This window comes from Drosophila miranda, chromosome XL (assembly GCF_003369915.1).
Source record: "Drosophila miranda strain MSH22 chromosome XL, D.miranda_PacBio2.1, whole genome shotgun sequence".
Taxonomy (NCBI): Eukaryota; Metazoa; Arthropoda; class Insecta; order Diptera; family Drosophilidae; genus Drosophila; species Drosophila miranda.
The window spans coordinates 16,715,453-16,727,759 of NC_046673.1; the positions used below are offsets into that span (position 1 = coordinate 16,715,453).

At 47.5% G+C, this 12,307-nt stretch overlaps 3 protein-coding genes across 3 annotated transcripts; 2 read left to right on the forward strand and 1 right to left on the reverse strand.

The window, feature by feature from the left end:
* Positions 1-1,677: 1,677 nt before the first annotated feature.
* LOC108160292 (uncharacterized protein CG7065) lies at positions 1,678-8,194 on the forward strand. The gene is made up of 3 exons (XM_017294189.2): positions 1,678-2,044; positions 2,101-4,226; positions 6,038-8,194. Exons 2-3 carry the CDS (start codon positions 2,174-2,176, stop codon positions 7,504-7,506), a joined length of 3,522 nt encoding a protein of 1,173 aa, XP_017149678.1. The 5' UTR covers positions 1,678-2,044; positions 2,101-2,173; the 3' UTR covers positions 7,507-8,194.
* An 84-nt stretch (positions 8,195-8,278) lies between these two features.
* LOC108160293 (frataxin homolog, mitochondrial) lies at positions 8,279-9,033 on the reverse strand. Its single transcript, XM_017294203.2, has 2 exons — positions 8,654-9,033; positions 8,279-8,582 (listed from the first exon to the last, which is right to left on the reverse strand). Exons 1-2 carry the CDS (start codon positions 8,969-8,971, stop codon positions 8,328-8,330), a joined length of 573 nt encoding a protein of 190 aa, XP_017149692.1. The 5' UTR covers positions 8,972-9,033; the 3' UTR covers positions 8,279-8,327.
* Positions 9,034-9,298: 265 nt separating this feature from the next.
* On the forward strand, positions 9,299-12,280 carry LOC108157707 (basic proline-rich protein). Its single transcript, XM_017289880.2, has one exon. The coding sequence runs from the start codon at positions 9,436-9,438 to the stop codon at positions 11,791-11,793; it is 2,358 nt and encodes a 785-aa protein (XP_017145369.1). The 5' UTR covers positions 9,299-9,435; the 3' UTR covers positions 11,794-12,280.
* The last annotated feature ends 27 nt before the right edge of the window (positions 12,281-12,307 follow it).

The window sequence follows — 12,307 nt, forward strand, 5'->3', positions numbered from 1 at the left end:
AACACCCTTTGGGCTCCGCCGCTCTTATCTCTGACTTTTCCCAGATACTAGCTAATATATATTGTATTTAATTTTGGATTCTTGCGTCTGGGTGTCTGGCATTTCTCACAATCATTGATTGTTTAGTTATAGATAACCCAAATATGCTCAAAATCGTATTATGGTAGGGGCCATGGGGGCGTGCTACTATATTTATCATTCACATTGTATAATTATTTCTTATAATTTTGTAATGGGGTCTCTGAATAAACTGTTTATGCCTTTTTTTGTCCTCCTCCTTCTACTTGAGGCAATTTGGAAAGGCTGCAAGTGTATTTCTGTACGGCGTAATTTAAGTACCTAAATCAAGTTCAGCCAAGTACTCAGTCAGTAAAGTGAGCTTAATTATGTAACTTAAGCAATATATTTGATATGTCGTTTGGTTTGGGACGATTTGAGAATTTGAAAAAAAAATTTCATAAAAATCAGTCCGACCGTTTAATAGATTTCTATATATATTCGATTTTATCTGTTTCGATTTTTGCTTACATTTTTTATTTACATCGGTCTCTTTTTTCTGTTCTCATACTAACACCAGCCGTTTTATCTCGCTTCCCTCCGCCAGGAGCACACACTGCAGTAATTTTGTAGTCACTGAAATTTCACTTGTTCTTTCTGGCTATAATAATGATCCGATCTAATTCATATTCAGCAGTCTGGTAGATATGGTAATTCTCAATAATTCACCTTTTTTGTGTTTTCGTATCTCCAAAGTTGTGGATGCGACAGATTCTCGTCCTTTTCTCGAACCGTTTTTTTTTTTTTACAAAAAAATTCAAACTTTTTTATTTGTAACAGTTTTTTAACGGTAACTTGTCATTGGGGAAGGTACGGAACGGCTATGAACGGTAAAACCCTGCACTAGAAGGTTTGGTCAACGCGTTAACCAATTATCCATAGATTTTTACAAACGAAGCCTAATTAATGTTCCCCCCAAATATTTATTGAAGATTTATCATTATCGTAGAGAATCATTTGGTCGACAATGGGCTAATCATTCGTATATTTCGCACTCTCGAACAATGCACCAATGTAAATATCGTTTCGAAATGACCTTCAGGTGTCGCTTTTGATAATTACATACAAATGTAGGTAATATGTTGCAAATGTGTAGTTTGCGTGTAATTACCGTGTAACAACATAATAAATGCATTGGAAATTGTTTTTGTTTAAACCTTAATAAACCTTAATAAAGATGAAAACTTAAATTTAGCCAGTCTTGTAGGAAACCGATTTAAGAAACGAATAAAACTATGAGTTGAGAGCTGAGGATAATAGCTAGCTAGTAATATTCGACGGAATCTCTAAATTGAGCAATATGAACGACTATCCACATTCGTTTGTTTTGATTGACCTATTTCGCTACTTGTTTTTTGTTTGACTAATTTTGCTAAAACCCCTTTTTACGCAAAATGCAATAAAAGCAAGTATTAAGAATACACCAGCTAAATAGAAAATTGATTCATCAATCGTATAAAATTATGATGGCATGGCTAAATGTTCTTTATAGCTAGAAATATTCCACGGAATATCAAAAACGAGTAATATGTAAAATAGAGCTTGAATTCTTCAGTATATTTACGGTATATTTGGTAAATGAGACGGTATGTTTCGATATATTTCTGACGGTCGGACGGTATATTTGATCGATAAGACTGCGGTCACAGTGGATGTACGAGACAAGTAAAAAAATTTTTTTTTCCGCTTTAAAAACGAGGAAAAAGGAGGCGAAACGTATATTGCAGTGTTTTGCATTGTACTTAGGGCACAAAAGGTCAATCGCAAGTATTGTAAGTAGCACTATTTAACCTGGGAAGCCACATCTACGGACGCTAACCGCTCCAGAAAAGGTGTGTGTGTGCGTCGGCGTGTGTTGAGTGAACCAAAAACAGTGCTGCAAAAAACAAGAAAAGAAAGAGAAAAAGAAGACGGAAGCCGAGAGAACGCGGTAGCAAGAAGGAACCGAAATCAGATCGAAATTTGGTTTTGGACAAACCCAAAAAAGGTAAGTAGGGATCGGGCCTAATTTCTCTTACTACCATGTGCTTCGTATTCGGACAGGTTTTGTCGGTGTTTAAAGATTGATTCGAGATTGTGCGCGCCGGTTTTCCCAGATCCCATATAGGCAGCAACGATGAGTGTTTTGCAAGGCGAACCAGTGCCGCCCGGCTTCGAGGAAGACGACTCCTCGTCCCGCCCGGCAATCATACAAAAGCAACTTGATGATTACACACGCGGACCATTAATTGGCACCGAATACTGCGTCGAGCTGATCGAAGAGGGCCTGTTGCCCAATTACTATTGTGTCCTGTGCAGCAAATACAACGATGTGCGAACGGTGTTTGTACACTGGACATCGCTGTCCCATCGCAACAAGTACTTGCAAACACATTTCCAAAAGGCCTACGAGGTCCTGCAAAAGATACAGAAACGCACGCCCAACGGTGGCGGCGATCTGGTCATTGCCACCCGCATTCTTTGCCAATTGATTGAAAAACAATGCGGACTTGCGCGTCGTATTGTGTCGGTTCCCAGCTCACAATTTAGTCAATATCGTTCGAAATTTTGCAGCCAGGTGCGTGACAAGTTCCATTTCGACGAGTGCTCTGGCCCCGATTTCGTGGAGGAGGCACGCAAACTGGTGCAGGATATGCAGAAGGAGCAGAGCAGCGACAAGATCGCGCCGAAAGAGAACAACAGCAGCAGCGTCATTGCCCTTGATGCCATCTCGAGTGATGACGAAAGCTTTGGCACAAACCAAAAGGGAAGCCCCATCGACGAACAATCGCCGAGTGGCCGTGGGGCCAATCGTTCGCCACCGGCGCCCGGTGAATTGCCCAAACATCAGCTTCCCACGCCCAAAGAGCTGTCCATGCAGGCCTCGATCATTGCCCAGGAGCGCTACAAATGGGAGAAATTTCGCTGCATGCTCGAGCTGCAGCTGAAGCAGCTGCGCGATGAGACTGAGACATACGAATCGTTTCCGGAGAAGCATCCCGACTATCCGGACGAGTGGAAGCAGTTCTGGAATCGTCGCTACAAGGAGCTGCAGGAGGAGAAGAAGACCGATCCGAATAGCTACGACTACAAGCCCGAATGGATTAGCTACTGGAAGGACAGACGCGTCGAGCTCTTTAATATTGCAGTCGGCAAAATCAAAAAGGAACTCAAGGCGAAATTCAAGCTGGCCGACGAAGATGAGGAGAAGACCAAGGATCTCATGGAACGTTACAAGATACGTGTCTCCAGTCCGCGTGAGGCATCAGCCGCCCCTTCGTCGGGGCCGCCCCATGTCCGCCGTAAGCCGAATTTTCGCAACAATCGAGGTGGCGGTGCTCCTGAAACTGTCATCGACATTAGCGATGACGAAACACCCAATCCATCATCGCGAAATCGTGCCCATTATAACAGACGATCTCCCTCTCATACGCAGTCGCCGAAGCGTAGCTTTGGGGTAGGAGGAAGCCGTCATACAGGGCGCAGATCACGCAGCCGTTCGTCGCGAAGCCACTACAGCAGACACAACGGTTCGCGTAGCCCGTATTCGCGCAGCCCTCAGCGGGGACGTCGCTCTCGTTCTCCGGGCTACTATCATCGTCGTCCTATGGATCATCAGGTTTTGTCATCAAATCATGGCCGACCGCGTGATGGTGGTGGCTACGCGGAACGTCGCAGCGGCGATCGGGAGCGGGACAGGGAAAGGGAACGCACCAGTGACGCAGATTTCTATCGCAGCGGCAGCTTTAGCCGAGGTACGGGTCGTGCGGCGTATGAGCGCATGGAGACATTCCGTGTGATGGACTCGCGTCTCTATCCCGAATATAGTTTGCCCAAAAAGGCACGCTCCAAATCGCCGGATAAGGATACAGAGTCCCCGGTGGCCGACGATGAACCCCTCACTGTGGTCAGTGTGCTGCGCATGCTATCAGCCGTCGAGGATCATTTGGGTAGTCTCGGACCAAAGGCTTTGAGTCTGCTCAGCAAGGCTCTGGCCATGGAGATGGTGCGGCCGAATGCTGCCGATGATCTGCTCCTGAACGAAGATAATTGTGTGTTCTTGGAGACAACCAAAGAGAAACTGAAGGGCATCCTCATAGCCGAAGTGCTGGATGATCCGCAAAAAGTGCGCGTTGTGAAAAAGTTGATCACGAATATAGCGGCCATTATCTTTCAAGTGAAAGAAAAAGGTATGTTAAACACCCCCCATTTATTTTGTACTCTAAGCCTAGCATCTACAAATCCCCCTTATATCCTATCTTTTATCGCGTTTGATATTCGTGTGTGTGTGCGGTAAGTATTTAGTGTTCATTCTACGCCAGGTTTCTGGTCTCCAGTTCTCAGTTGAGAAGTCCGTAAAGTAAAAGGATCCCCTAGTCCTAGTACTCAACATTCGTTTTGTCCGTCGGCATCTCGCGCCTCCCTCGCGATTCTTCCCTTGAAGCTCGGTCGCGTTTGAAGCATCCTCTGGCTTCAGTTTTTTATTCTTTTCTTTTTTTTTTTTTTTTGGCTAAAAACCCGAATGAAAACCGATTTTGTGTGTGTCTTTGTAATCGAATGAGAAAGGTATTTAAGCATTGACTTTAAACCAATCGATAGACTCTTAAAACCTATGTCATTCCGTTGCAATGGGGCATAAACTTAGTTTATCTTTCGGCTAAACGAATAATATATTATTTTTCAATAAATTACATTACATTCGAACGGAAACAAAGTTGATATTGAAATAAAACGTTGATCTGTACCTTTTTGTTTTCAACATGCTGGGGGTCCATCTTTCTCCACAATAGTCTTTAAACTCTCTTTTTAAGGGGACAGACGCGCGCACAAAATAGCCGAAACCGGAGCCAAACGCAGTTGCAAAAGCTTCTATACGCTAGGCTGAGAGCTTAAAAAGCTCAATTAGATAAGCTCCGCTTTGTTTTTATTCTCTTGAAATGTTTTACTCGTTTTTGTTTGCGCGATCGCAAAGTACAGGCATAATATCCAAATATTTTGAATATTTATTTGATTAACAATTAATCCTATTAAATATAGGAGAGTAAAAAATAATTCAATTAATATTAAAGCAAATTTATCAGACCAAAAAAAAAATGCAATAAAAAATTACCTGCTTTTAATATTAAATGTAAAGGGAAATATAGGAGAGAGAAAAAAGGAAAGAATATACACATATTGATAAATATTTTAAGCAATAATTTTAAGGGATATTTGAGGGGATAAGGTGTGTTCGAGGCTATTAAAATTGTGTTATCGAAAGTTACGGAAAGGCCGGGGAAAAGTGCGGGCAGGAAAAGTAGGGAACAGCAAACATATAGCCATATGTACATACATATATGTAGCTAACGGATCAGCCTTTCACTGTGCTAAAAGAAAGCTCATATCTACCTATTGAAAGCTTCTTTTGGCTCAGTTCCGTTTTCGGCTTATCTTTCAGCTATAGTGTGCGCGAGGCCTAAGGTCGTTATTCAGCAAATACTTGATCAATAAATGTGTATATACAAATGCATACCACATGGTAGTTTCCTTGTTTTTTTTTCGACTTAAATCGGTCCAGTATCGGTATCTCGCGCATTTTGGGACACCATTTTGTACTTCTGCTTTTCCATTCCTGATGGAAAATGAACACCACAATGAACCCGTCGCTCGTTCGGACCCTTTTCGCGTTCGAGTTTAGCTTTCTTTCCTTTTTGGTTAGTGTAAAAAAAAAAGTGTAAAATGAACGCCCGCAACGCCCTGTGGAAGCGAGAGCAGCAAGATTCCTTCCACCACCGCCGCCACACCATCCATAAGTATAAAATGTAATTTATTTCCGAGTAATTCTGTTGTACTGTATTTCGATATTGATTTGATCTCCTCTGAAGGGGACTGAATCGCACACACACGTTTGTGTTTAATACATGACGATTGATTGACGATTAACTTTTTCCTTTTTTTTTTGTTTTTGTGTTGTGCTTCTTTTTCGCCCGTTTCCCATGGGTGCATTCACGTACCATTTTAGCCAAGAAAGACGGCGGAAAAAGCAAGGCGAATCCCATACCGCCATCGCCCGCACAGCTGCCATTCGATCGGAATGTTGTCTGCGCGAAGCTGACCAGCGCATTGGTCGGCAAGGGCTACTATGATATGAGCAGCGAGGATATGGACAGGCTGTTGCATTTCTATGCCACGCTGGCAAAGATCGAGAAGAGCCGTCGGCTGGCGGGCAAGAAATTTAATTTCTCCGAAGTCCTCAATCTGCTGGGACTGGCGAAGGACAAGGTTGTGACGGATCCCATTGAGATTGATATCGACGAGCTGATGAAGGAGGTGGAAAGTCATCTGCACAAGAAGGAGAAGGTCGAAACGGTGGTAGCGTCCAAATCGGATTCCACTGGCATGGAGTCCCTCACCGATTCCGATCTGCAGACATTGCTACAGAACTTCAAGTTCCTTTCCAGCGAGGAACAGGTCCATCTGATCGGGCATCTGCGCAAGCTTGAGGTCCAGGAACCGATGCGCGTCGAATGTCTACGCAAGTATGTGAATCTGGCGGAGCTCAGCAGCGACGGGGAGTCCTGCAGTGATTTTCTCTCACGCGTCGCTGGCACCATCAATCCGGAAAATACTTCATCCGTCTCTGCTGCCGTTGCGGCAACTGTTTCATCGTCCAAGTCGGCCGCTGCTCTCTCCTCGCAGAATACCCGTCGTCGTAGCTTTGAGCGTGAGATGCCCGCGATGCAGGGCGCCAAGCAGCGTCGCTTCGGACGCTCTTCCCCAGAATTCCTCACCGACGATGATGACGACGACGATTACAATTTTGATGATTTGGTGATGAAGGCCTGCGACTCGAATGGCGGCGGCGGCAGCGGCAGCGGCCTCCCGTCTGTGGTACCGGTTCCATCTTTGCCGAATGCTTTGGCTTTCAAACCGGCCGCCGCTTCAAAGTTTTCGCTGGACACTGAATCGATTATAGCCAATCTGATGGACACGCTCACCAAGCAAGGGGGCGGAGGCAGAGGCAGCGTCAGCGGTGGCAGTGGCGGTCAGAAGGCGAATCGTGAACATGAAAATCTAACTGGTGCTAGTACTCCGGGTAAGTCTCCACGTGCCGCCGCAAAGAAGCTGCAGCAGCAACAAGGATCCAACAAAATGGGTGGGCTCAATACCAATCCCATGATGCAGCAGCAGCAGCAGCAGTCGGGATATAACCAGCAGGATGCCAATCCGGCATTCCATATGCAGTCGCATCATTTTGGTCAGGATCCGCAGATGCATGGTGCCACCACTTATAACGGCAGCTACTCCTATCCCAGCTACTCGAACTACCAGGGACCTGGGCAGGAAATGCCCGGCTATGGCGGTGTACCACTCAATCCCTGGGCCAACAATGGTGTCGTCCCCCAGCTGCCGCCGTACAACATGCAGCAGCAACAACAGCACCAGCAGCCGCCCCACCCATCGCAGCAGTACAACAATATGTTTGGTTAGTTTAAGTTAACCTTAAGGCGATTTAATCTACATACACACATATGTGCATACTGCGTACGCTCATGCACACTCGCATGAGTGTGTGCGCAGTTTAGTTGCTAGAGAAGAGGTTCGAATTAACGGGATCCAACTGTTGGCGACATCTCCTCGATATCGATCATCAGTTTTGCTCCTGCCACGAGATGGGAATTTTTTTTTTTTTTTGTAAAACGTAACTCTAGGATGCGCGAAAGTGAACATGCGTCAGCAGATTAAATAAAGAGCGAAACATTTTCAGGACACTAGTCCGACTTAATATCAACGGAACGGAACGGTTCGGAAGATCGTACAGCGACCACATTGAAGTCAAAGAAAGGTCACGTCTTGCCGACATCATTTTTTTTTTGTTTGTTTAGTAGGTAATAAGAATAAAATTTCACATTGTTTTCGGTAAAACAAATAAACTGAAAAGTAATACGTAAAGGTGTAAACTTTTGTACAAGAAATTGTTTGTATCAAGCGCCCAGATCTTTGCGGTACTGTTACCGGTCACAAGCCTATTGATACGTTGCAGAAAAAACCTATTTTTACCTTTAAAATGTTCAAATAAATGAATCAGTGAGAATCTGTCCCGTCCCCTTATTTGCCAGAGCAATAAAGATACATATGTATGTCATGATTGGGCGGACCTTTCAATCTGCGCTCCAAAGTGTACAGAATATTTTGTTTTGTAATAAAAAATACATTTAAAACATCCCAATTTTTAGCAGAACCAATAAAGTGAGCGAAAATGTAAAGCGGTAATCGATCAACTCTTTTTATGTTATCAAGGAACTAAATTCTTAACTACAGTGGGGCAACCGCATAAAGTCCACGGTCTGGGACTTTACAATATTTGGTATTTCGAGCTGCAACAACTGGTGCAGCGACTGGCCTGTGTGCCTGTATATCCACTTGCCGGCCTTGGGTGTGCCAACGTAATCGAAGCGCTTGGGACCGCTGGTGGGGGAACTTAGCCAGATCTGCTTGTTGGGCGTCTGGCGGTTGATCACATAGGTGCCGTGGCTCTTGCCCAGATTCACTGTGAGCACACCATCCTGCCGCAAACGAAAAATAAACACCATATAGCGTGATGTAACCATTGGGTGGAAAATCTGAAGACACTTACGCCATAGGCCACGTCGGTGCCAATGAGGTCTGTGGCGTTCTCGGTCAGCTCCTCAAAATAGTCACACAGGCCGTCAAGGGTCTCGGAGCACACTCGCTCGTAGGTGGCCGTATCCAGGGAGCTCTCCGTCTCGATTTGGCTGCTAAAAAGCCGCCGTCTCAAAGGTCCATTGTTTTGATTGAAGACTTCAGAGGCCGTCGTTGCCCTAGGAACTCGGTTTTGGTTTGTGTTTGGCCTGCATAAGCTGTGATAGCCTGCAGCGGTAGCAGAACGTGTATTTAAGCGGCTGAGCCGAGCTACTACACACCTGGTGAACATTGGGTTTGTTTATTTATAATTCTAATATTAACGTGAACGATGCTGCCAACTTCGGTAAAACTGATTGTCAGAGCAGCACTTAGTACGGTCACACTTGCAACTAGCGATTGACGTAACCATCGATATATTCGATATGCAAAATTTCTGCCAATAAGGTCCAATTAAGCATCAAGTAGTCAGTGAAACAACAGAAAAATAGTGTCGATCTGTTCCCTCCATGATATATCATCCCCTAACACAATCCATAATATCCATAATAATCCAAGTGTATTATTATTATTCAAAGATATCGATATATTGATATAGTAGTGTATTTTTAACCATCCCTAATACCTCACACCGACGCAAACCAGAGAAAAATGGCGTCCACATGAAAATTTTTCTGTTGTTGTCGATGAAATAACCATTGAATCGTGTATAGTTTAGATGCAATTGCCGTTAAATAACTAAAACATTGTGAATGAATGATAATGGCGTTGCCGAGCAACTACAAGCAGATAGCAGTGGGTGCGCCAACGGGCCCCGGACCGGTAACACCGCTCCAAGGCGGCAGCCGGTCTCGTTCGTCTGGCGGCGGTGGCGGTGGGGACCGGAACAAGGACCAAACGCCCATCTTCACGCACAGCAACTATGGTAATCCGGCTTTTACACCACAAAAGGTGACGAAATCATCCAGCAGCAAGAACCAGAACGAATCACGCCTGCCCAAGCCACCGAAGCCGCCAGAAAAACCCATACTGCCCTACATGCGGTACTCAAAGCGGGTGTGGGACATGGTAAAGGCCCAAAACCCGGAGCTGAAGCTGTGGGAGCTGGGCAAAAAGATCGGCGCCATGTGGAAGCTGCTCAGCGATGAGGAGAAAACGGAGTTCATCGACGAGTACGAGGCGGAGAAGGTGGAGTATGAGAAGGCGCTCAAGGCATACCACCAGACGCCCGCCTATCAGTCGTACATGTCCGCCAAGAGCAAGTTCAAATCAGATGTGGATATGCACGAGACGCCGTCCCGCGGCGGTGGCAGCAAATCCCATGAGCGTCGCATCGACATCCAGCCAGCGGAGGACGAAGATGACCTGGATGAGGGCTACACGGCCAAGCATATAGCCTATGCTCGGTATCTGCGCAATCATCGCCTGATCAATGAGATCTTCTCGGAGGCTGTGGTGCCGGACGTCCGATCCGTGGTCACCACCACACGGATGCAGGTCCTCAAGCGGCAGGTGAGCTCCCTGACGATGCACCAGACCAAACTGGAGGCGGAGCTGCAGCAGATGGAGGAGAAGTTCGAGGCGAAGAAGCAACGCATGGTGGAGTCTAGTGAGGCTTTCCAGGAAGAGCTGAAGCGCCACTGCAAGCCCGCCGTCGATGACGACACCTTCCAGAAGATGGTGCACCGCATGTACGAGGACATCAAGCGTGATCGTCAGCGGCTTGACGAGCCCAACAGTACCAACAACAACAGCTCCTTGACGGGCCCCGTTTCTGCGCCCGGCGGTGGTGGTCCCACTGCGGTGGCCAGTAGGAACGAGGAGGCCTCCAAACAGCAGCCACCGACGCAGCCCGGCCAGCCGTCAGCAACACCGGCGCCAGCACCAGCCCAGGAGGCGCCACCGGGACCAGCTTTGACCCCAGCGAAAGAAACGTCAGTGGTCACGGTCAAGCCGCCGCAACCTAATCCACTGCCAATACCAGCCCCTGCGCCCCCGGTTGTGCATGTCCATGAAACTGCCAGCAAGACGGATCCAGAGCCCATGGATATTGAGCCACCGCCAAAGCCCTCAGTTCCTCCGCCACCCATCAAGCCCGAGAAGCTGGAAATGGCCGCCGCACTGCCACCACAGTCGACCGTAACGATAGGAGAACCACCCAAGGATGTGCTGAAGGTGTTGCCACCCAGCAAGGTGCCAACGCCGACGCCCGTGCCAACGCCCACACCACCGCCACAGCCGATGGCTGTCAGCGAGGTAGTGGGCGCTAACCCAGGAGTACCGGGATCTGTTCCAACAGCAGCGACGACGCCAACGCCACCGCCAATAAGTGTACAGCAACAACAACAGGCACCTCTGCCGCCACAGCAACAGCAGCAGGCACCACAGCAGCAGCAACAGCAAGCGGCTCCTCCTCCAGGCATGCCGCAGATGCATCCACATCCGGGCCATCCGCCACCGGGCCATCCGCACATGCCACCCCATATGACGCCGCATCAGCCGCCGCCAGGAATGCCGGGACTGCCGCCACCACCTCACACGGGCTATGCCAACTACGGGGGACCGCCGCACGGTCCACCGCCGCCGGGCGGTCCAACACGTTCGCCCTACTATCAGCCCCAGTACGGGGGCCATCCCACGCCGCAGCCCTACTATGCACCCTTCTCCCCCTATCAGCAATCGTACGGACCACCGCCCGGCTCCCACTACATGTCGCCGCGTCCACCGCCACAGCACAATGGCAATCCGGGTCCGGGCGTGCACTATGCACCCGAGCACGGCAATAATCCACCTCCGCCACCACAGCAGCAGCAGCAACAGCAACAACAACAGCAGCAGCAGCAACCGCCTCCGGGACACCTGCACGAGCCGAGTGGAGGAGCAGTCACCGGAGCCAGTGTGGGAGTGGGAGTCTATGGCCAACAGCCGCCACCTCAGCAAACAGCGCCTCCCAGCAGCGTCGGACCAGGAGCAGGGGCAGCGACAGCAGGCGGACCACCACCACCATCCGGAGCGGCAACCGGCGAGAATGCAGCAGCGACACCCGTAACAGCGGCGGCACCACCTGGCAGCAAGCACGCTGGAGATGCGGAGAAGCATGAGACGGCGGACTAACTGGGACTTGTACCATCTACCCCATACCCATACCCATGCCTAGGACACATCTCAATCAGCTCCTAGATTTAGTTTTTAGATTATTTTATACATCTCTATTTGATACGCGCCGACTCGCGCCCCGTGCTGTAACATAGCTGTCCCTCCCGCCCGTCTTGTTCCCAGATGCTGACTCTCCTAACATTGACCCCCGCATATCTCTCCATCCCTACCCGATCATGTGGGACGACACAACAGTTTCATTATTTAATAAGTGGAGGAATATACACCTGCCCCCCCTCTTTTTTTTTTGTGAGCTCTGAATATTATATTTTGTGGGTCGTATCCAGACGATTACGACGAAATATACGATTAAAAATTAAATATAAAATGAAAGGAAGATAGATTGATTGCTCCTATGGGAGCTAAATAAGAATTACGGATGTCTTTTGCTGAGTTATATTTGTATAATGATGATTAAACATACAATTTGTAATGGTTGATTTTATATATTTTTTTAAAGAGAATTAAGAGA